General features: G+C 44.6%; 2 protein-coding genes across 3 annotated transcripts; both read left to right on the plus strand.

The window, feature by feature from the left end:
• On the plus strand, window positions 1–18,693 carry rheb (Ras homolog, mTORC1 binding). Of its 2 annotated transcripts, XM_042067092.1 has the most exons (8): window positions 1–305; window positions 5,129–5,200; window positions 9,005–9,072; window positions 9,369–9,451; window positions 13,315–13,371; window positions 13,460–13,507; window positions 16,867–16,948; window positions 17,949–18,693. In XM_042067092.1, exons 1-8 carry the CDS (start codon window positions 254–256, stop codon window positions 18,039–18,041), a joined length of 555 nt encoding a protein of 184 aa, XP_041923026.1. In that variant the 5' UTR covers window positions 1–253; the 3' UTR covers window positions 18,042–18,693. The 2 variants fall into 2 exon arrangements, with proteins under 2 accessions (XP_041923026.1, XP_041923027.1); XM_042067093.1 differs by lacking the exon at window positions 5,129–5,200.
• Window positions 18,694–21,115: 2,422 nt separating this feature from the next.
• crygn2 (crystallin, gamma N2) lies at window positions 21,116–24,838 on the plus strand. The gene is made up of 4 exons (XM_042067094.1): window positions 21,116–21,163; window positions 22,529–22,777; window positions 22,971–23,116; window positions 24,201–24,838. The coding sequence occupies exons 1-4, from the start codon at window positions 21,143–21,145 to the stop codon at window positions 24,334–24,336; spliced, it is 552 nt and encodes a 183-aa protein (XP_041923028.1). The 5' UTR covers window positions 21,116–21,142; the 3' UTR covers window positions 24,337–24,838.
• The last annotated feature ends 49 nt before the right edge of the window (window positions 24,839–24,887 follow it).

Consider the following 24,887-nt stretch of genomic DNA (forward strand, 5'->3'; position numbering starts at 1 on the left):
CCAATCAACGAAGGGCATATGCTGAATAATTCACGTTGGATTGCTTTGGGGAGTGACGCAGAGGATACAGATGCACGGCTACTTTTTCGTTAAATTGTGAAATTCTGGCTTGAATAACAGTTATTTATTCAATTTTTCGAGTTTTGTTGGGTGAAGTGCCGATCAGTGGGCCCGTTTTTAGTTTAGATAGATCTGGGGTGTCCAACAGGCCTCTGTATGTCGATATTGATGTGGTGTCGCTGCTAGGAAAAAGATGCCGCAGCCGAAATCCCGAAAAATTGCTGTTCTGGGATACAGATCCGTTGGTAAGTACGCGATTCAATCTTTTTTTTTTTTTACAAAATAAATATCGTTTATTGCTGACTGATAAGGAGCCCACTCTTCCCGCCACCCGTAATTGTAAGTAGTTTTAAGTCTTACTAGCAAAGCTTACAGCTTAAACCATGTCTATGGCCAGTGCATTGATTCGTGTGTGAACGCATCAGCTGAATGTCACTCAAGTGGAAGTCACCCGGCCACGACTTCAGCTCCTAGAGTGTCTACAAAATACCAGTCATGTGGGGACTTAATACATACCACAGCGTGATGGCCCACAGTCTGTCAACCTTGTGTCAACCTTGTGTCTAATAAATCGTCTGGGTCGTTAAGGTTTCATGTCCTCAATGTTCCCAGGCCTGAGCGGTCCATGTGGATCAGTGACACAATTACATAATGCGAAATTGTTCTCAGGTAGCCTACTGCACCTAGGTTGTCATCATGTGGGTATTCGATGGACAGTGCATCGTTTTCTCAATTATCGGTGGAAATTGAAAAATAATCGCAATGCACACCAAGTCACCACTTTTCCATTTTAAATAGGATAGCGACTACACAATAAACATAGTGTCTGGGTGTGAGATGTAGCCTAATTAACTGACAACTAGTGACGGTCACTGTTTATTTTAATTTTGTTCTCCTTTTAATGGATATTATTATATAGTCATGGAGTGATTCACTTCTAGCATGGTACCATATCCTGAATGGGCCTGTGTTGCAAATGAATCTGCATCATAATTGTCCAAAGAGGATGAGGCGGGCTCACCACAGACGGTAACGCTGCAGGTAGTGATTCCCAGGAGATGTGTTCAAAGACAAAAACTCCCCACAGCTCATCCGACTAGGAGGGAATACATGTTTAAGGACCCTGCTGTTAACAGTCGAAGACGTATCCTCGTTATTTCCTATGAAACAGTCAGTCGGCGCCTACTCAAAGCAGGTTTTCTCACTAGAATTTTCATTCACACACCACACTAATATTCCATTCATAGTGAGAATGGGAGACATCACAATCTATTTTTGGCCTGTAGTTTATGGTGTGTATCATAAGCTACTGTTGTTTTACTCATCGGTAGTACTTGAAATCGTAACAATAGCCTGACGATAGTGATGTTAGATGGTGAATGAATGTGTAGCTGTGTGTGTGTGTGTGTGTGTGTGTGTGTGTGTGTGTGTTATAGTGACACAGATATACACACACACACACACCTTTATGTATGCATACCTCTGTAGTAACAGACACATACACCTGCATCAGTGTAACACGTACACATGAGTGTGTTTTTTATGACATGACATAGGTGTTGCATAGCAAGACTACAAGCACATACAACATGAGGCCAGTGTCGCAGATCACACACACACTCTCTCATTCTTTCTCTCTCTCTCTTTCTTTCTTTCTTTCTTTCTCTCTCTCCGTCTCATTCTCACTCTCACTCTCTCACTCTCACACACACACAGGCATCCACAAGGGTTGCTGGTTAAATCCAGTGCAGAGGGCGTGTGAACATTGAATCACGCCTCACATGAGTTAGCAGCCGCCTCTAGGGTGGATGGTCTCCATGACTTGAAGGCTGGTCTCGACCTGTAGTCACATTGGATGCACCACAGTCTTCACTGTCCACTCCTGCAGATGCAACTTGGCAATAAAGGTGTACAGAGACAAGGTGCCAGATCAACTAAAAGATCAACTTGTAGGCAAAATCAAACTTAAATGGTGATGTCCATGCTTTAAGTTCTAAAGGAATAGAGTTATAGAATTCATACTGACACTGGCTCTCCTCTCTCTCTCTCTCTCTCTCTCTCTCTCTCTCTCTCTCTCTCTCTCTCTCTCTCTCTCTCTCTCTCTCTCTCTCTCTCTCTCTCTCTCTCTCTCTCTCTCTCTCTCTCTCTCTGTGTGTAGTCAGAAAGCATTACATTTATCCTAGTGGGTACAGCAGAGGCAGATATCTGTTGAGCAGTGGGAAGGCAAGGCAAGGACAGGCACTCCAATGCTTCCTCCAAGGGCAGAATAGCAGGCGATGATGCACACCATCTGATCACCGTGTCATCACTCTAACCTTGCTGAGAGTGACTGACAGGCCAAGGCGAAGGCGCCCTCACAGCCCGAAGCTGTGATTTAAATACAGGCCTGGCCTACATCAGCTAGCCTGATGCTCTAATAATTTCAGAGTCAAGCCACTTGCTCCACTTCCTTGAGAGGAACTCACACATACACAATGTCGAGTATCCTAGACTCACACGGACACAGTAGCATTTCTGTTATGCAGAGAAAGCACTGCGGGCCAGATGTATGTACATTTGCGAACGTAGCATTATCAGCATCATGGACACACCGCAGATTGCGAACGCTGTCAGACCCAAGTTTCCGTCATATTTATCAATCGTTCTATCCTTACTGTAAACTGCGCCTTTCTCTGCCTTTATCGTAAATGCAATTTACGAACATCCACAACTGAATGGCAGCGCCTACATACAAGCGCAATTGAATGAAGTTAACTGATGACAACATTAAAAAGAATCAAACGTTTAGCATCATGAAATAATACCATACATGATAAGATGTAAACAAGCAGGGAGATAATGAAGATCAGTAGTTCTACTCAAACTACTTGTGCACGTAGGCTACGGAAGATTGGTCAAATCTAGCAAGTAGGAAAATTTAAGTGAATGACGTGAAAGTGAAAGTAAGACATTCGAAAGGCCAACAAAAGTTGAGGTTGCTTTTGGTAGTAGCCTACAAATACTTTCACCACAAAACTGCTCTAAATAGCGATTCTGTTGTCTTTGAAAGGTTCTCTTATTGACGCATTGAACTGCAATTTGGATTAACACCTGCTTTTACAAGGCGGAAGTATTTAGACGCAGAATAGTACGTGCGCTTTCAGGAGCAGTCTATACATACCGCGGAATACATAATTAGGCGCTCTTTACTCTTCCCCTCCCATCTTTTTACGCTAAACTCCCACTTTCCCTGGATCCTCCCATGAATGCATATGCATGACATGACCAACGCAATCTGCCACTTTCAGCTCCCAAGACAGGCAGTTTGCGCTTTTACATCATTGCGGCCTGTTTGTAGGCTACATACCTCGCAATGATTTTTTTTACACGCACATTGCGAAACATACGCCTGAAATGGGCGCAAAAGCGTTAGTAGATCTGGCCCTGAGTCTTTGAACCTCGCCCAAATCTCCACTTTCACTTTCTCTCTCTTTCATCTCCAGCAGAAAGGCTCCCCTTATGAGCCACGGATCTGCCCAATATTTCCTCCTATAAGGATGTTTGTTTTTTTTTGTTGTTTTTTTTGCCCATGTCACCTTTGTGATTGCTCAAGTTATCATGGATCAGGTTCAAGCTGGCCTCTTTAAAACACCAGATACTTGTATATTCTGGCGCTATGTGAAATGAAAATATCTCAGCCTAGTCCGTCTCAGGTCATGGAGTATGGCAATGCAAGAGAGCTGTTTGGAAAGGAAGCTTAGCCGGTATGCGAGGCTGAGCATATTCAAATTGGTAATCCATATCTATTGCTTCCTGTGTCTGAATCTGTTGTGTTGCTAGAGACCCATCTCACCACCAGGTTCAGTTAGCCAGACACTTTCTCTGAGCCTCAGCTTCCTACATGATGCGCAGAAAGATGCAGCCGAAATTGCCACTTCCTTATTTGCCCCCTGATGTCACCTGCTGGACCTTTAGCCTCGTTAAAACCTCCATTAGCAGCAAGTGGCGTGTGAGCTGGCATTCCGCTCTCCATAGCTCTGCAGGCTAATCGTTACGACGCCCACTGGGTTCCACTGTTCTATTCGGGGTTATGGACAGTGCCAACTGAACAGGCACTGGACTCTACCCGAGCACCACTCTCTTACCTCTCTCTCTCTCTCTCTCTCACTCTCACTCACACTCTCTTTCTCACCATCATTCTGTCGCAGTACCTATTTATAGCCCCCTTGAGAGAGGGAAAAGGACGCACATGTCCATGCATCTTCATTAAAACATACAGTACAGTACAGTAGAGTAGAGTACAGTGGTCCTGGTCTCTGTCCACTCTGCTGTTAGCTCTCCATGGCTCCTCATGCTCTCCTGGCTCCCCGTGTCCAAGGTGCTCAGCAGCAGCCGCCAGGAGCAGCATCAGCCTCTGATCTGAATACCTCCAGCATGGAAACCCCTCAGCCACTGCAAATCATTATTCTGTGCTGCTGCCGATGTGGAATATTTTATGGGAATATTAAAGTGGAGATGCGTATGCAGGCGCTGAGGGAGGGATGGGGGGAGATTGAGTGTGATTTTTTTTTTGCCATTCATTAGGCAACGTAAAGGAGCAAATCGATGTGCAGTTCCGCCTCGCATGAGTTGTATTTCCATTGTTGAGTGAACCACTCTCCCTCTGGGCTTTTCTGTGTGTGAATGAAAATACACACACACACACACACACACACACACACACACTGGATGCCTGGATGTGTGAACTTACTGTTGTTATAGCAACAGGCTACAGGACATTTCTCGCTGCATGGGTGGACAGCAGATAGCCCCATACTCTGATCCGCATGCACATGCAGGTACTCTTGAATGATGCAAGAGGAAAGGTGGCCCTACTGTATGCTCAGTATTCAGCATCATATTTACTCAAATGTTTCTGTTGAATTGAACAATGTTGGTCTAGCTGCTTTTACACATTTTAAAGCTGAATCTGGTTGCCTGTAGGTGAAACATCCATGTAGAATATTCCATCATGTAAGACAGGTGTTACATTAAAACCTGTACAAGCCAATGAGTGTTGTATCTTTTCTCCTCTGCTTTGTTTCTGCAGGGAAGTCCTCTTTGACAATACAATTTGTGGAAGGCCAGTTTGTGGATTCTTATGATCCAACCATAGAAAATAGTAAGTATAAAGATTGAACTGTGTGTGTGTGTGTGTGTGTGTGTGTGTGTGGTAACGAGCCACCACCATTCTGCAGTCTCCGTTTCTCCCACCCCACTCTACCACCTCTCAGCTTGACGCCACTGGCACAGAAATCCAGGTGTTGGAGATGAGCCAGGTGCAATCCTGTTGTGGCTGGTTCCTCATTGATGAGCAGTCTCGGAGGGCTACGAGTGTGTATCACACATACAAGCGGCGTCTCTGTCATTCTCCCTTCACAATGACTCCGCTCTGCCTGAATTAGCATTTCTTAGCCATTACTGGGGAGCCTGGCCCAGCCACAAGGAGCCATTTAGAAAATATATGTACCGGAGGGCCTGGTTCACAGAGTTCAAGCGCAGACAACTGTATGTGTGTACGCCAGTTACCATGGCGGCTAAATTGTGTCACTAGCTCCTCTATGTCTGCTTGGAGTGCTTTTAAATAAAAAGAAAATGAGAACACCATATTACTAAAACAAAGAATCACTTCTTTGAGCGCCATAACCCATGGGCAACGACTATGTGAATGAGAGTCTGTCACCAGGGCCTGAGGCATTTGAAGTGCTCCCATGCACAAACCCTGCAAAAGGTAATGCACGTTATTTTTAGGAAGGTCTCTCTTTTTCGTCGTCTTTTTTTTCCTTTTTTCCTCCTCCCTCCTTCTCAATGGAATCCTTCTGCGGCTGGCATGCCGTGTTCTAAGCCTGCTTGACTGCCTGTTTCCAAATCTGTAGGCTTAGGTGGCGGAGTGTTGTCCCTGCTCAGACGGCAAGGGCCAGGCCCAGGGTTTTATGAGGTAATGCTGTGATTCAGATGGATCAGGGACATACACCTGAACAAGCCTGCAGACCGCAATGGCTCCTTCATATATTCATTATCTTCTGCAGGCCTTTAAGTTCTTGTGGGGGACCATGTCTCCCATGAAATATGTGTGAGCGTGAATACGAAACCTTTTTTGGACCATTTGACTTAACGTAGGAAGGGAGTCAGCCGTGTCCCTTGTGCTGACTTTGACACAGATATGACGTTCAGCGACGTTGGTGTGGTCTGTGACGTACTCTCGACCGCGTTATCACTCCACACGTCATCTTCGCCTGGCGGAAGGAGCGGGTGAGCCAGTTGGTTATCGGAAGCCTCGCCTCACGGAGTCGAGCAGCCTCGTGCGTCAGAATATTTCCCCTCGCTGTCTGGATTTGTACTCCGCTGTACTGACACACTGCACAGAGCTGCGTGCTCCCGTAAGCCAAGGCTTATTGAATTGAGTTCCCTGGTGCAGAAAGTAAGGGAAGAGTGAGAGAGATCGAGGGAGAGAAAATTGTTTGAATTATGTGCTTCCTCTTCCAGAGTTTCCTAGTAACTATGGGGAGTGAAAGGGAGCATGAGGGAGGGGAGAAAAAGAGGAAGAATAGTTGAATGCTGCTTCCATAGAAGGTTTCTTAGGAGTCGAATGGAGAAATAGGAGGAGACCGAAGGAGACGAGTGTGGAAATTTAGTAATGGAGATGGGAAGAGAGGGAGAACATACAGTGAGATAGGGAAGAAGAGTCATAGAGAGAGGGGTGGTGGGGGGAGAGACGTGGAAATAGGGAGAGTGTAAGATTGGTCAGACAGACTGGACATAGAGACGGCGATCATCAGATAGACAGCTGGGAGGGAGAGAGCATGAGACAGGAGGGAGAAGGAGAGCGAGGCTAATGAACGCTGCATCTTTAGAGAGACGAGCGGAACTCTGCTGAGACGAGCGGAACTCTGCTGAGGAATGGTGGGGGCCTTGTTCATGTCAGTTAGCTAAAGTTAATGGCCACCGTGGATATCTGAGCCACCCAGAACAACTGTCTCTCTCTGTTTCTGTCTGTCTGTTTTTTTTTCTCTCCCTCTCTCTGTTTTTGTCTCTCTCTTCGAGGCTTCTTGGTCTGAGTGCTCATTTAATGCAGCCCTCTTAAATACTTCACCTGTACAGCTGCGCTTGTGCCTATATTTGAAGGGCAACCTTCTTGAAAGCTTGGCATTTATCCCATCTAAGAGTGGTGTCTTCAAAAGCCCCGTCTTATTTCCCCAATACGCCACTCAGTACAGGCCAGGGAGCAGGTACTTGGAGCAGCTTGGAGTCATAATCAAGATTTATTAAAGTCATTATGGCCATTACGGATTAACATGTGACAGTGGGCATTGTTTGTGTATATAGTCTTTAAGATCTCCATCTTAAGTAGAGAGTGGAGTGGTTATAATGAGGAGTGGACATGCACAGATTTAATTATAATTTTGTACTATTTATTGTGGCATTGTCAGTCATGCGAGGTCACAGTTGGAGTATGGGGCAGCCTTGCATATGTAATCAGTCATTTGGCGTTCTGACCCACATTTGAGAAGGAGTCGTCCTCTCCCGTTCCATCACGACGGCCGACTCCTGTGATGCCGGGTGCTCAACAACAATCCCAATTTTTTTCTTTTATGTAAATAAATATATAAATAAAGCAGCACTCTCGTTTCCCATGGCACAAACATGCCCCCTCACATCTTTTGTTTTCAGAAGCAATGTCTCCCGTTCTGCTTTACGTTCGTTTCGCTCTCATGTCAGCCATGCTAGACGGAACAGGCGAGTGATTGAAGATGCGTGACATTTTGCTCTCGGTTTGATGGGGGAGATTGACGAGTATGGTATCCGTGGTTCTTCCGTGGTCTCTGTGGTTAGAGCAGGCTCAGAGCAGTGCAGTGCAGGACTCTGATCTTGGAGTCCAGGCTGAGTAGAGAAGAGAGGGGCTGGCTGGCTGGCTGGCTGTAGCTGTAGCTGTTTGGCGGTGATGAATGGGCAGTTCTCTGTTGCTAATTTTACTTGCTAATTTGCAGGACGGGGGCTGCAGGAAGGGAGGTGATTTTTGCTCTCATTGAGTCTTCTGGAGTCCACAGTAATGACATTAGCGTCATTTACTCACCACACACACACACACAGACACAGATGGCTATTTTCTCTCAGCCACAGAGGGATGATGATGCGGTCCAGGGAGGATGGCTATGCCCTTAAACACCTCTTGAGGTGGTCCTGCCTGCAGCCCTCACAGAACTATGTAAAGAATCATTGGGCGTTCAACCATACATTATACATATCCCATGAACTGCAACAAATTTTGTTCACGCAAGGGTATATTTGTCTTTAAAGGTGCCATGTGTAATATCCGCCAAAAAATCAATTCATACTCCACATTCCATAAAAGATGGAGGCAGTATACCTCCAGAAAGTGAGTTGGTCTACCCTTATGTTGCCCGCATACCGCCTCCCATGGCCGAAGCTGGTATTATGACACCTGTCGGGCTGTGGCTAGTAATTTAGCATGCTAATTCTGGTTGATATCTCTGCAGCACTATACCTTGCCATTTTTTTAATGACATCATCACCCTTATTTCTTCTCATTCTTTTGATGCGTGTAGCTCATTTTTTGGATATTTTTACCTCAATTCTTACACATGGCACCTTTTAAACATATGTTTCTTTTTATATTTTACTTTAAAGATTTGCGCCAATCTCTTTTTTTTTCTCTGTGACTTCAGTGCATATTGTTATAGCGTGTTTTAAAACGAAAAGGATTGATGGACTAATAGTGTGTAGTTTTTCTTGTAGCGTTGCGTTAGCACTTAGCATATTGATTCATCTCTTCTGCTTAGCTCTGCAGATGGTCCGTTCAAGATCGCCTTCTGACCATGCATCTCTCACTTCCCCACCGGTCTTTCTCTCCCTGTTTTTCTCTTTCTCTCCCTCCCTCTCTCTCTCTCTCTCTGCTGCTTCACAGCATTTACAAAAATGATCACAGTCAACGGTCAAGAGTACCACCTGCAGCTGGTCGACACGGCAGGCCAGGTAAGCCCGCTCCGTCTATAACCACTACATAGTGGATTAGCCACGGCTTTTCTCTGGACTACATTTGAACATTTTGATTGATGACTGAAGCCCATTTGTTTATTTATAGTTTTGTATTTGTTGGTTCAGGGCTTAGGGTGCACTCATTACTGTGTATAACAATGATTCTGCATATATTTGAAGCAGTGAGAGAAGTTTAATTTGTTTTGTTTTTAATATTGGTTTAATTCGGATGTGTGGATAAGCTGCAGAATTTAAACAGAATCAGATTTAATATTTTTTTTCTCTTCCCTCAGGATGAATACTCCATTTTTCCACAGACTTACTCCATAGACATCAATGGTTACATTTTGGTGTATTCTGTTACGTCAAATAAAAGGTAGGTTGTCAATTTTACTCTCTGTCTACATTTTCTAAGACTCCTTTTTTAACTTCAGTATCACTTCAGTATCATACCTGGGTGTGATTTAAGAGTGCCCACTCTGACAGTGCACAGTGGTTTTGATGACACTTCGTGCCAGCAGCCCAATCTGATTGTGAAATTGTGCCAGGCGCCACTCAATACCTCCCTTTCATTGCAAGCACAAATCAAAGTCATGGAATAGGTATCCTTGTTGTCATCAATATGATTTCAGGTGTTCTCACCCAAAGATGCTGCCACAGCAGCTATGTCACCCGTAGCGCTACGTCTAAGGAAGGAACCCCACTAAAGGAGTGGGGCTGGGCATGCCCAGTGCCAGAAGGGAGAAAGTTAGAGGTGTGAAGAATTGAGCCCCCCCCCCCCCCCCCCCCCCCCACATATTTTTTTTATTTTTCTGTTTTGGTGGAAAATGAAGGAGCAAGAATTGTCTAGAAACACCCTGGCACACTATGTTCACTAATCTGTATACATCTGAAAATCCATCCTGAAAATCTGAAATCCCTCACTTCACACAGGTATATGAAAAAGCCGTATATAGCAAGGGCATTTCATCTGTGTGTGTGTTCTGTGGTGGTCAAGCCCATGACCTCTGCGTTAGTAGCTCCTCACACCACCTTTAGAGCCACATGGACCTTTCATATCTGCTGTGGTGGAGGACTGCGGTCAAGGTTGTTGGGTGGAGGACGAGGCAGAGAAGCTCAAATGAATGACCCCTACCATCCTAATCCAGTATCTTTTCATGAATGTGTGGTCTATGGGGGAATTATGGTGCAAACGGCACTATCCCGATCACCCACAGGGGCCTCTGGTTCGATTCCTCATCCCACCTCCATCCTTCTCTCCCACTCACTTCCTGTCCATTTCCTCTGTCCTGTCTATGTAAAGACTAAAAGCCCCAAATCTATACTTGAAATAGGCTGTTTGGAATATGAGGACATGGTGATTTCAGTTCACAGTTCCGCCCCTACAGCGGTGTCCCCAAGTGCATGTCCACAGCGTACGCTACATATAGAATGCTCTGTGGGCGGTCACCTCCTGACCCTGGCCTGCCTGCCACTACTTGTCTGCCAGCTGAGATGGTTGAGGTGACCAGATGACAGACGTTTTTCCTTCTCTGGGTGGTCTTTGCCTTTTCCCATATCTGTGTGGGATCCACACACACACACACACACACACACACACACACACACACACACACACACACACACACACACAGAGGACACATGCACACACTCCCTATATATACACACACACACACACACACGCACACACGCACATGCACACACTCCCTATACACTTAGCATCAGCTGGAGATGAAATTACATGAAAATTAAATCCCTGGCTTCTCTCTTTCTCGCTGTCGGTCTCTCTGAATATCTCTCCGCCACCATCCCCTCTCTCACCCCTCTCACCATCTCTTCTTTTTCTTAATATTTTACACTTCTGATTTATTTTTTTCTCCTCCATGTGCTTTCACGCCTTGTCAGTGTGCGTGTGTGCATGTACGTATGCATGTGTTTTAACCCACTTTCCTCAGCTTTATTTTAACAGCTCATCTCTCTCTCTTGTCTGTCATCTCTCTTTCTCTCACTTTCTCCTCTGGAGTGGTTTTATCATCTCCACTTTTCTCTATGCCTCAGCCTGGCTCTTATATGGACAGACAATGTCCACATATGAAATTGAAGCACCCTTAAGATTTGATCTACAGATTTGATCAGGCTATTAGATATAGAATCAGGCACACACACACACACACACACACACACACACACACACACACACACACACACACACACACGTGTATATATACAGTATGTGCACATACCATAGATTTAGCTGTGAACCTTCTTGCTGTAACAAGACTGAAAGGCTGACTATCTCAGCGGGTTCTCATCGATGGTCTTGTGGAGGAATCCCACGATCCCCCTGAGCCTTGGAAGGACTTTTTTTTTTAAGTCCCCATGGTTTTCTCAAGAGAAAGATTCCCTGGAAACTGGACATTCGTGGCTCTGGCTCGCCCCTCCACCCTCGGTGCATTACGTCAGCCTGCATTAGGGCCTCAATGGGATTATTTGTTTTTCTTTCTTTTTTTTTTACTTTTCTCTTTTTTCTTCAGTGGACGGGCAGAAAGAAAAAAGCAGCAGCGAGCAGTCATTACTGAAATTGTGGGTCTTGTTGCTGGCTCTGCAACTGCAGGATTTACCTGAGTAAGGCAAACGCAGGCGCCTGGCCCGCTGCGTACAAACATACAGTAATTACTCCGCAGTCTGGCGGGTAGAGACACTGCAAATGAATGGCCTTCCCTGGACATAACAAGCAAATAAGACAAATCTGATGTTAATGCTTCCAAACAGCTGCCACTAAGGTTGATATACAGTGTCTCATAATGTGAAATTGATGGCTAGTCACTGAACCCAATCTTAAGGCCTGCCCTCGGGTAACCCAAATCTAACATCAGGTTACTAAGTTCACAGTGTCTAAGAAGAGAGAGGCGAACTGATACACGGGTTCCTCAGATGCAAATCAATTGGAATGAAGGTTCCAATGGAATTAAAAGATTTAATGAAGTCAATTGAACTAATAGCATCAGAGTTTGAGTTTGCAACAATATCATTCATCCTGTTCAGAGTAACATTTGATAGTCTCCCACAAAGCTTCATTAAAAGTCTAGATGAAGAGGCAGGGTGGTACTAACTACTGGTGGGCTGGGGAGTGATCATCTCGCCCCTGCTGCTACTCCGCTTGGTACAGTCCGGTGAAATGCACACCGAGGAGACCTCAGTTTCCGGATGCAAGGCCGGAGTCATCGAGTGCACTGCTATCGGATACCATGCCTCTAATTGACTTTGTATTGACGCAACAACAATGGCACCGGCCCAGACAATGTCGGGCCCTTCAACAGTAACCTCATGAATCCGTCCGCTGCTTTGAAACTCCCTGCCACCAAACACGGAGCATCTGAATGTGTCTACACGTGACTATTATGTGCACTTGAGATTTGGCCGTTGATGTTTCTGAGCCTGGTCTGTTTGAGAATTAGCTCTGTGACCGGCTATGACTTCACTGGACCCCCTAAAGGGATCTTATTGTTGAATGAAATATGGCTGTTAATATCCCCTTGTCTAACACGCAGAGCTACAATCAGTAGTTTAGACTCACTGACCGCTTTACTCCTGAGCTTGTCCCGGTTTCATTCCCATTCACAGATAATTTGATCAGGAAAGGTCAACACGTAACTCGCATCAGCTTGTATGAATGGACTTACATCAGTATCAAACCACTATTACTCTCTAAGGCAGTTAAATCAGAATTGATTGATGATAAATGACTTGCCTGAACTGTAGATAAGCTCTGCTTGACTAGTATTTATACCGCAAGTCACCATGAGCCATAGTCCAACATGTTCTTCTGCCCTGTATACTGCAGTTCAGCTTTTAGATATTCCAACACTACTCACAGAAGCGCAGATTTGGCTTTTGGCCCTAAGAATGCCCCTTTGCACACACAAATCACTCATTTCCACATGATGGGGTTGAAGTATCTGGGTGAGTGGGCTTTATTTGGGCTAAATGAAAGACTAAATGCTGTTAATAATAATTCGCTTCATCTGCTCACTGGGATGCCTGCAAAGAATTAAAGTTTTCTTTTTTATCTTCAAAAGTCAGAAACTTCTGAAGAGCAATTCAAGTTTGACTTGAAACCCACTAAGCCCCTATGGCATAGTTTGGTCTGTGAACAGCCTGCTTTTTGTGTATTGGTTGATTTTATTCTGATACAGCAGATTTTAAAGTTATAATGTATTATTATTTTTTCCCTTGCAGTTTTGAAGTAGTAAAAGTTATCCACGAAAAACTGTTGGACATGGTGGGAAAAGTACAGTAAGTGTGTTTGTCATCACATCATTTCAGTGATCTAAATGTCATCTAAATATGTAACTCATGTTTTAATGGACTTTTTTCTTTTTAGAGTACCCATCATGTTGGTGGGAAACAAGAAAGATCTTCACATGGAACGGTAGGTGCAGTGTCAAAAACCTTGTAAAAAAGGAAGCACACAAAGTCTATACTGTTCTCATTAGTTTCATATGAGAGGCTTGATGTAAAGAAATCCACTTGCTATTATGGGGTAAACCATAATGGACAGGGAAACTCTGTTATCTCCGTCGAGTGGCACAAACTCATTTAGATTTTATAGGACATGTTTTAATCACAAATACATACGTACATTGAACTTCATGTGTCTCACGTGGGCTATTAGTAGAATAAAAAATGCTTTTTTTCTGTTAGCCCTCGGGTAGTTGGTTTAAAGATAATAAATTGAAGCAGTTCGGCTTGTGCCAATCACCGTCAAGGGGGCCGTAATAAAGCTTTATTGTAATTCTTTTTTTTTATGGCCGATGGTTAATGAACATCTCTGAGTTCATCTGTTGTGAGTTAACACACACGTTCCCCTCCCACTCCAGCGGATCAGGAGGAGAGAGAGTGCATCTGACACTAACTTAACTCAACTCCCTATGGCCACCATGGGAGCCAGTACAGAGATCCTCTCTCACATCCCCCTACTACACACACACACACACACACACACAGGTTTTGCGGGAAGTTCATTGTGTTGAAGCCTTCCATCTGCAGTTGTGCTCAGTGACCTTGGCCCTATCGCTGCATGCTGTCATTGGAGCCAAAGGCAGATCATTACATGCCATTAGACATCACATTCACATTTGGCCTGAGCGATTCTCAGCAGTGGCCCAGAGGGCCCTCTCTGCTAAACTGGGTCACACTTTCAGAGTGTTTATAGTCACCTGAGGTGTTTATTTTTAGTGTAACTAGATTGATGAGGCGTAACAATGCAACATGAATACATGGACGCCTTATGTGGTACAATAAACATATTAGAAAGATGCGATGCATGTGCACTTCATTAGGTGGATATGACCCTGCTGTGCAATGTGCAGTTATATTGTTCATGCCGAGCGACTGCAGTGTCCATTCTGTGGCAGACTTTAAATGGGCCTTTGGCCCGGCTGATATTCTGGAGCTCTGCAGGCCTGGCGTAGATAAAATGGGTCACATTTTAATAGTCCTTCACAAATCAGAGCAAGCAGGAAGTGGACCAGCAGGAAGTTGAACCCCCAACCCCATCACCGTCGCTCACTGGATGTGATGTCTGTTAAAAGGAATCCCACGTGCACTGGTGACCCTAGCACCTCCTGTTTGGCTTGTGTTGCCAGAGCAACCTAGGGTTGTTCTGAATCCTGCATGCCTATTATGGTCTGTCCCAGATTGAGAAGTGTGTAGTTTAGTGGTGAGAGACCCTGACTATTTTTACTCAGCAGAGGAGTTGGTGGTATTTAGTGGTCTAATGGGCGGTAATCTGCTTTGATTGTATGCTTTTAGCCATTGCTGCTATTCATTCAGTGTCTCTCAAAGGATGCGTTCTTTTTATGCGTTCTTTTGCAGTCAAACATATTTATTATTACACACACTCTTACATACTCACGCATTTAGACACACACACTCTCTGTGCGTGTGTGTCGTAGAGAGACATGCACACATACATACACATAGCATTTTTACTTGCACACACACTGTTCTCCCTGTTGTCATGAGACGACACATCTTGAGACACACACTCCCACAAATAATACTTCACACCTTTGCTGACATGCAAGCTCATGCTTGGATTTGGTCTCGCATACATTCAGGGGGGAATCGTACAGAGCCTTGCTGTGTTTTAGCCATTGCTGCTATTTATAGATCAGCATGGACAGCACAAGCTGCAAGCTCCAATTAATTGTGTGTGTGTGTGTGTGCCTGCACAAATGTGCATGTGTGTGATTGTGACTGCTAGTCAGCAATTGTTTGCGTGCATGCATGGGCAGGATGTGTATGTGCATCCATGTACAAGTGTGCTTATGAGAATGTGTGGTTGTGTGTGTGTGTGTGCACTTGAGCACAGAGCTGTTGCGCTCTCTCTCTCCTCTCTCTCTTCTCTCCTCTCTCTCCTCTCTCTCTCTCTCTCTCTCCTCTCTCCTCCTCTCTCTCTCTCCTCTCTCTCTCTCTCAGTATTGATCACATGGCGTCTCGTTTCATCTTGGGGGCTGGGGTGTGGTTGGCTGGTAGGTGGTGGTGGGGAGGGGAGGAGAGAGGAGCTGGAGTAGAGGATGGTGCTGCTGCTGCTGGTGCTGTTTGCTGTCAGCAGAAGCCGTGTCCAGCGTTCTGCCTGCCTCAGGGCTTTTCTCCACCTGCAGTGTGCATGCGGATGCGATTGCAACATGGCGCCGCCTTATTGCACAACACAACAGGACGCACCTACGCATGCCAGCCGTACGGCATACCAGGAGCACAGGGTCAGAGCAGAGGAGAGGAGAGTTAGACGTGAACAGGTTTAAACCTCCTGTCGTGGAAAGTCTGGGAAATTGGGTCTCTCTCATTTCTCCAATGTCAATCCTCCCTTAGTTCCTTTCTTACATCCTATCCCCCTCCCCCCCTCACCCAAATCAAAACAGGGAGGAAACAAGGAACAATGATACAAGGATGCAGGAAGTGAGGACAGAGATACATGGGAAATGAGATGTGCTTCCTATATCCATTATATACACTACAACATGGCTGCTGAAAATCATATATGCGTGTCATACTGTAAGTGGCGGTTGCTTGGCTTACAATTGGCTGATTGTTTCTCTGCCCTTACTGTTGATTGGCCTAAACTGGCTACTGCTGATTGGGCCAGCAGTATGAAGTGGCCTCTGGGTCCAGGCTCTAGTTTGCCGGATGGATTGAGCCGCTTCTGGCTTGGTGAGGAAATGGCCTGTGAGCGCCTGCTGTGATGCAGAGCCGCCATTAATCAATCTCTCCATTAAGCTGCTGTCGATAGGCGATGCTTAAACACTTTAACCTGCCACAGTCACCAAGCACCGTTAATGTGCCGCTGGATGAGTTGTCCCTGACAGTCACTCCAGAGACACAGAGGACCCGGAGGGGCAGGGGAGCAAGCACAGGAGAGCATTAGCCCAGCAGAGCTAGCACTTATGGAAGCGGAGCCGTGACCTATAGAGTGGAGTGTTAAGCACTGGAATGGACATAAAATAAGTAAAGATCTTGAGGTTGATAATGTGAGTTGTGGATGTTCGTGGGGGGGGGGGGGGGGGGTAGATGACAAGAGTGGACATTGCATTTTTATCCACCATAAAAAGCTGATTGTGATTGCGTGTGTGTTGTGTTGCTCATCTTTTGTAAATAAATTGGCAGCAAAAGTAACTACTGCAGTGCCATCAAACTTCATTATTTTCTCTCTCTCTCCTCTCTCTCTCTCTCTCCTCTCTCTCTCTCTCTCTCTCTCTCTCTCTCTCTCTCTCTCTCTCTCTCTCACAGTGTTATCAGCTGTGAAGAAGGCAAAGCCCTGGCAGAGTCCTGGAACGCCGCGTTCATGGAGTCCTCGGCAAAGGAGAACCAGGTAATGAGCTGTCTCCTGGCTGTCACCATAACGGCGCCCCCCCGCCATCAGAATCGGCAGACTCCCTCTCCTCTCTTAACTACGCTGGGGTGAACCTCTCCCATCCTCCCCAAAGAGAAGAACTCACTCAGATAGACAAATCGCACAACAAGGTTAAGGAAGATTGATGCGGAGGTTGTTAAGTTTACAGTAGTCATTTCATCTTGCATCTCTGCAGGACTGCCTATGTAGGGCAGTGTGTGTGTGTGTGTGTGTTTATTCTGAGATGGAGTGCTGTTTGCTGTTTATGCTCTTATCCATATGCATGTGGGAATCATAGCTAAAATCATTCTTTTATTCAATAATAAAAGAAATGCTCATGTACCTACTAGGTAGGGTTGTTTGGGGACACGGCATGTCTGTTCCCCATGCCATTAATAACTGGGGTTCCTTCCTACTCATTTGCATATTTAAGAACATTTATGAAAAATTCATCTTAATAAATGTCATTCTGTGCATGTTTCCATCTGGTGTGTTGGAAGAGAAATCAAATTGGAAACTCTGTTAATCAAGGGAGGAGTAGTGAACAACTGTGTGACGTTCGTCAGGAGCACTCTAAGTGTTCCCACTCAGGGCTGTCTGTTCAGACTCACAACTGAAACCCAGCTACTGAAATAGAAAACAATGCATGTCTCTGTCTTGCTCTTATTAGTGGTTATCTTATATAATTAAATATGGAAATTAATGTAATAATGTGTAACAATGCATCACAAAAATGTAACTCTTTCTTTCTTTCTCTCTCTCTCTCTCTTTCTTTCTTTCTTTCTTTCTTTCTCTTTCTTTCTTTCTTCTTTCTTTCTTTCTTCTCTCTTTCTTTCTTCTTCTTTCTTTCTTTCTTTTCTTCTTCTTTCTTCTTTCTTTCTTTCTTCTTCTTCTTCTCTTCTCTCTCTCTCTCTCTCTCTCTCTCATCTCCTCTCTCTCTCTCTCTCTCTCTCTCTCTCTCTCTCCCTTCTCTCTGCAGACTGCAGTGGAGGTCTTTAAAAGGATAATCCTGGAGGCAGAGAAGATCGATGGCGGTGCCCCACAAGGAAGGACATCCTGCTCACTGATGTAGTCCCCTCCTCCTGACCCCTGACCACCCCTCTGCCAACCTCAGCATCCTCCTCTAGCCCCCGTCCCCTCGTGGCCAGCCCCAACCCGACCCCTGCCCACCGACTTGCACCACAGCACTGGACACTGGGAAATCCCTGTACTTGAAGTGGCTAACTGCCTGTTTTTTTCCTCCATTAAATAAATATTCTTAGCGTTTTCTTTTAACCATCGTTTTTTATATTTAATTCTTCTGTTTTTTTTCTTCCTCTACTTATTTTTTTATTTTTAGTTGTCAATTGTTTTTTTTTATTTTTTATTCTTATTTTGGAAGAGACAGAGAAGCACTCTGTTGACATGTTAGGAGTAATGTTAACCATTCCTATTGGCTTAGGGACCCCTTCCCCCCTCTCCCCCTGCTCTTGCCCCAGCCACCCCCCCCCCCCTCCTCCTCCATCTGCAAACCAAACCTGGTGAATCTTGAGCCTTACTTCTCCATCTTTCATCTTTTCTACCTGAAAGCCCTTCCCCTCCCTTGTCCTCTTATGAATTTGTATATCGTATTTCTTAAAACAGTAATTATGGCCAATAAAGTTGCCAGCATTCATTCTTCTCTGTAGTGAATGTTGTTGAACTTTTTTGATTGTAATCATTAAAAGCAGCATATTGTTTCACTACACCAGCTGTTTGGGAGCCTTGAATATGCGTTGGCTGAATACCACCTGCTGTATACTGAATACTGAATACCACCTGCTGTAGAGGACTCATGTCTGCTTCAAAATCTGGAGCTACAAGCGTCTACACTCTGCAATGCACACAAGAAGCACTTGAAAGTGGTGTCACACTGTTACACACACACAACTATCCCAACTCACACAGGAATAGACAATTAATGTTGTCAGAGTGTTGAAAAGGTGGGATGGTAGACCAAAGGTAGAAATGAAATTTCATATCATCTGGCTATGGCTCACTTAATGGTCTACTACCAAGCTCCCTCGACCGCAGCACACTCCTCCAACCCCCTGAAAAATGCTATTTTTATTTCTGACTAGTATCATTTCAATAAGTTTCATTATTTCTACTGCTCTTCTAATCTGCAAACCATCTTTGCATTGAAGTATGGCATACCACCTTCTTTATGTAATTCAAATGTAATCAATGTATATATTACGAGTACAATTAGTCAAGTATTTACCATGCTGATTCAGCATGAACAAAGACCATTTTACTGAACTATTGTGTGCTTTATAATCATATTAAGGGTAATAACAAGGTTAACTCACTTTTGAATGTAGCGTTAAGGTCAAGGGTCAAATCTGCATCTGATGAAATATAGTGTGAAGGTCAGTGGCCTATTGGCATGAAGATGTGCTCATGTTTCAGAGGGATGCACAAGCCTGATAAAATGGCTTTATCATTCCTTAATGGATGCACTCTGGATCGATCGAGTGCTTCTGCTGTCAAGAGGAGAAATCTGATACCAATGTAATGCAGGTTGGGAGTCTTGCAAATTTCTCCTATAAAGTGGGGGCAGCAGCCAATATAATGTGTCTATAGAATGAATATCTCTGAATAAAGTATCTAATACCTTTGTGAAGATGACTTACACGCTTGGTTAATTGGTATGTTTTTGCCTCAGCAAGTTATGTACACTCTGTGCGTGATGAGATGAGTGTCCTAAGTGCTGGCTTCTGTATGCGGGAAGCTGAAAAGACGTCTCTGAGGGAGAGACATAAGTGGTCAAGACACCTATGGAGGCGCTGTGGCTCAACTGGCTTCAGTACCCATACCACATTTGGGTCCACCCACCTTACGGGGACCGGATTTGAGTCCGGCCCGGGTCATTTCCCGATCCCATCCCATCTCTCCCACTTGCTTCCTGTCAGTCACTTCACTGTCCTATCTGATTAAAGACATAAAAAAGCCCCCCAAAAATATATTTAAAATAGTCAAGACACTTATTAACAAGACTGTGTCAGTGACATCAACTTCTAGAGCTTGGTTTCAAAGTCTTGAGGAATTTAGAGTAGGTCAAGGAATAATGTAGCTGCCAGTGAGTTTTTATAAATGATGCATAATGCATACTGTTAGTGCTGCTATGTCACTTTATCTGAATATTATAACAGATATTCATTATTATATTATTATGGGCAGACATAGAGGATTTTTACAAAGTACTACGATGTGGTTGTGACACAACGGTTAAGAACATTTCAGATGTTCAATTCACACTATTTAATTTATGACAAATAAATGAACTTGTATACTTATGTAGCTTGTGAAATACCTTATAGTACAAAATTGTGGGAAAGGTTTGTCTTACTGCATACTGAGCATTGTTCAAAAAATATTTACTATACTGTTCCTTTGGATTCTAATTTCAAGTTTAATATGCCACTTTCAAAAATGTGTAATCTATGCCCAACAATTGCTCTTTTAAACATCAAGATAATTCAATTTAAACAAAACTCTCTTGAAACTTTATAATGAATGGCATAGTCCCCTGTCCTGAAGTGGCATTGTATCTCACCATACAGAACAGAAATAAAGGACATTCTCTCATCATCCAAGGCTTTCTGGTGGCAAACACTTAAATTGATATAAAGTTCAGCAGGGAGGAGGCACTTACAGACAAAGGTAGGTCATGGTAAAGTGGAGAAAGGACACGATAATTAAAGCTCCTTCCAATGCCATGCACAGCACCTGGTTGCTATAGTAACAAAGTCAGTAACATATTACACTCTACTACCCCACCCCACCCAGTCCCTCTCTCTTTCTGTCTTTTCTGTCTCTCTCTCTCTCTCTGTGTGGTTCCCTGTCCTTTGCATTCAGCATGTGCTAAAGAGAAGCATAGCATATGCGAAACAGTCCTACAAAGCCCCGTTCAAGCAAAATCCATTGTGTAGCCACATTTTCCCCTGCAGCTAAAGCCCAGAATCAGCATTGCCAAGTGTGAAGGGAAAATGCCCAGCTTGCAGAAGCCCTAAGCCCCTTATTGTGCGGCCATTGTCAGGTAAACCTCGCGATACCACCGTGCACGAGCCAGGCCATATATATCAGGGTGTCCAACTTTTTCAGTGTCACACTTTCTTACTTGTGGGTCAGGTTGGACAACATCCAGTGAAAATGTCGCAGTATTCTGGAAAGGTAAGCACTTAAGCCGACCTGACCAAAGGTACATGGCCTATTGGCTTCCAACACAGAGCAGGGCTGAAATAGGCGAGGCATTTGACCACATCAGAATATATGCATTGAACTTTTAAAAGGATTTTGAGTCAAAGATTAGCTTTATTAAAAAAAAAAAAAGACTCTAAAACAGTGTTTTGGACTCATCCCATGGGTGAATTATCCAGGTACTAATTGTCAAAGCGTAAAGCAGCGACAAGCTTTCTCAGGCCAGTGGGACAGTGGAAATAACATGGACAGTGGAAACCCAGTTTCCACAGTGTATTTTTTTTATCAGCTACTTTTATGTGACATTTCTCTAGTGTCTTGGAAAGAGTTGGTTGTGGTGTTGGCAGAGAAAGAGATGTTTCAGATTTGGCGCTGGTTGTGACAGTAGAATGGGTTGGAGTAAGTTGGACACAGTAATCGTAGTAGCAATAGCAGCAGCAGCAGCAGCAGTAGGAGTGATGGTGGTAGTGGATATAGTGACAATAGATGACACAGAGAGAGAGACCAGTGTGTGGAGGATGGGAGTTGGCTCACTGTAACGCTCACTGAGTCTCTCCACAGCACTGGTAATCTGGAGGCCTGGCTTTTCAATTTCACACTTTGCAAATCAATGGACGCCAGTCTGGGCCAATCTCATAGCTATGGATTAGATGGGATTTCCTAATCAATTAAATGGACAAAATTTTGGTCTTTTCAACCTAAACCTCTCACAAAGCCAACACAAAGGACTGCTCTTTCCCATCAAAGAGGATGCCATTAAGAACTGAGCTGCATTTTTTTTACATGTTTTTTGCAAAGTGCCTTTCCATTGAAAGAATAATTGTTCTTCCCTTTTGACAAAAGGAAATGAAGTGTGTGCTAAAAGCCAATATTCCCTATCTAGACAGCTTACTGAGAGATACGAACAGTCCGCCAGTCACATTCTAGAGGAAAGCAGAAAAGCCGAACAGTCCATTCTAGAGGAAGGCAGAGCAATCAAGGAAACGCAGCAGTTTGGGATTTCTGGGCTATTTCTCCTCTTGCTTCCTCTCTCTGCCATTTCTCAGATGCAGCATTGAAATGCACATCACAACAGTGCCCCCATAGACAACTTCATTCATATGCAGCTCAGAGCACCTTACACCTGACACTGACTCCAACATCTCTCCCCCCCCCCCCCCACCCATTTTCCTCCACCGCTCCCTTGGGGGTTTGCACACGTGTATACATGTATATGTGTGTGAGTGTGTGGGTATATGTGTGTGTTTGTTGTGTGTGAACACGTGTATGTCCCTCCTCCCTCCCGCATCATCTGTGTACTGACGTGTGTGTGTGGTCCCCTTCACTCCCTACCCTCAGATCGTGTTTTACGAGGGCAAATGCTTCACCGGGAGGAAGCTGGAGGTGTTCGGCGACTGCGATAACTTCCAGGACCGTGGCTTCATGAACCGCGTCAACTCCATCCGTGTGGAGAGCGGCGCTTGGATCTGCTACGACCACCCTGACTTCAAGGGCCAGCAGTACATTCTGGAGCGCGGCGAGTACCCTGAGTTCCAGCGTTGGAACTCCCACAACGATCACATGGGCTCCTGCAAGCCAATCAGGATGGTGAGTAGCCAAAGAGGGCGGGGCTGAACACATGGTACCAACACATGGGAGTCATGTCATGTCAGATATGTCAACAGATCACAGATGACATGCAGTTTATTTTTGTATGTTGTCCCTGGTTGTATGTGTGTGTTATACAAACATGAATTCCGGCCATCTTCTCATCTCTCTCCTTCTCTCCCCACTCTCTCAGCATGGTGAGCACTACAGAATTGAGCTGTTTGAGGGCTGCAACTACTCCGGCCAGTGTGTGGAGCTGTGCGACGACTGCCCCTTCCTGCAGAGCCGTGGCTTCACCAAGACCTGCATCAACTCCATCAGAGTCTACGGTGACGGAGCGTAAGTCCCATCTCCAGCCCAAACCTGAACACACACACACATCCTTTCTATCCCCACCTTAGACAGTGCAGCACCAAATGTTAGGATAGGATAGCATCAGGCGACAGAGGAGCTTGGGCCATCAATCCAGAGCTGTTGAGCCTTACAGCCTCTCTGCATACATTCCCTCTGTTTGGTTAACACAACAGGCTGGGCTAAAGTAGAGGAGTATAGCTGTAGGCTTTTGGGCAATGTTACACACTCCAGTCAAGACCTGTCTTGATTCTGTGCACAGGGTCAGGCAGTGAGTGAGAAGGTCTCGATTTGTCAAATATATCACTGAGAGGGGTTGAAGGGGTCAGAAAATAAGCAGAACACTGACCACTGCTGGTGAGGTGGAGGTAAATCTGTCCCCTCACAGCAAGGATGCAGCAGGTTTGTCTGCCTGTAGACTATACCACTACATAGTTCTATACAAATCAGATGTGGACAAACAATTACTCATGGGTGAAAAACATATGCTGACAATTAATAACAATTACCAAGGTTTAATTAGACATAAAATGTGAAGGGCAGTTAAATTAATCTGCAACATACTATTAATTAACATCCTTGTTTAGTCACACTGATTAATTACCGCTGCTTGTTTACGGTGAGAACTAAACATTGCCTCAGTACATTACTGTGAATCTATTTGAAGGCACGTAATAAATAATGCCAGGGACTGTCACCAACACGGCTGTCACCAACACGGCTTACGTGATCTATTTCTCTCAGACAAAGAGAATCAATTGTCACTAGGTGGGCCTATTTTATCAGCTTGGCCTGGAGCAGCTATCTCCATTGCACTGCTGTGAATAGAACCAGTTCAGACAAATTACAGTAAATCAGATCTCGTAGAAAACAAATCTTGCATTGGATCTACTCAGGAAATGTAAGAGTGGAAAATTTCATACCGCAGAGAACCCAGATTGTCTCAGTTAGTTATACTTGAAATATGTTAGGCATAGCTGCAACAGCCATGGTAATAGATGAATGAATCATGTTCATGTGAAAATGCTATATGTGTGTGCCTGTGTGTTTGTGTATGCGTGTTCCTTTACAGCTGGGTGATGTACGAAGAGCCCAACTTCCGTGGCCGCATGTACATTGTGGAGAGAGGCAACTACTGCAGCCACAACGAGTGGCAGGCCCAGAACCCCAACATCCAGTCCATCCGCAGGGTTGTCAACTATTTCTAAGCCCCCCACATCATCCCCAGATAGCGCCCCGACGACGAGGACTACAACGCCCCCGCCATCCCTGAACCCCTCCACCATCACCACCACAGACTGTGTCTTTGCCCCATTGCTTTTTCTCTTCCTCAAAGAAATGTAAAATAAAACCATACTAAAAACCATGACCAAAAAAAACAGTATTTTAATCACGCCCTGGTGTCGCTGTGTGGATGGAGTTGAGTTTCGATGTAGATGCACCTAGTGAGAATGCGACAGAGACACCAGCAAATTGTTTTATACGATGTGATCAGTTTCTGACAAACACTCCGATTCTAGATTGGAGTCTTTCCCATATGCATAAGACCATAACAAAAGGATATTACAGATGGAGCCGGAATGGAGTCAGAAAAATAACTTGGGTTTATTTCCCAGTGTCCTCCAAGATGTTCAAATCACATTGTTGATTTGTACTTTAAGTTTAATTTTTATCTCAGTATTTGATCATACAATTAAGATTAACATCATTAAAAATGATCATTCCATTATCGGTGTAATCAGTGTTTGCTTCATAAAGT

This window comes from Alosa sapidissima, chromosome 17, assembly GCF_018492685.1.
Source record: "Alosa sapidissima isolate fAloSap1 chromosome 17, fAloSap1.pri, whole genome shotgun sequence".
Taxonomy (NCBI): domain Eukaryota; kingdom Metazoa; phylum Chordata; class Actinopteri; order Clupeiformes; family Clupeidae; genus Alosa; species Alosa sapidissima.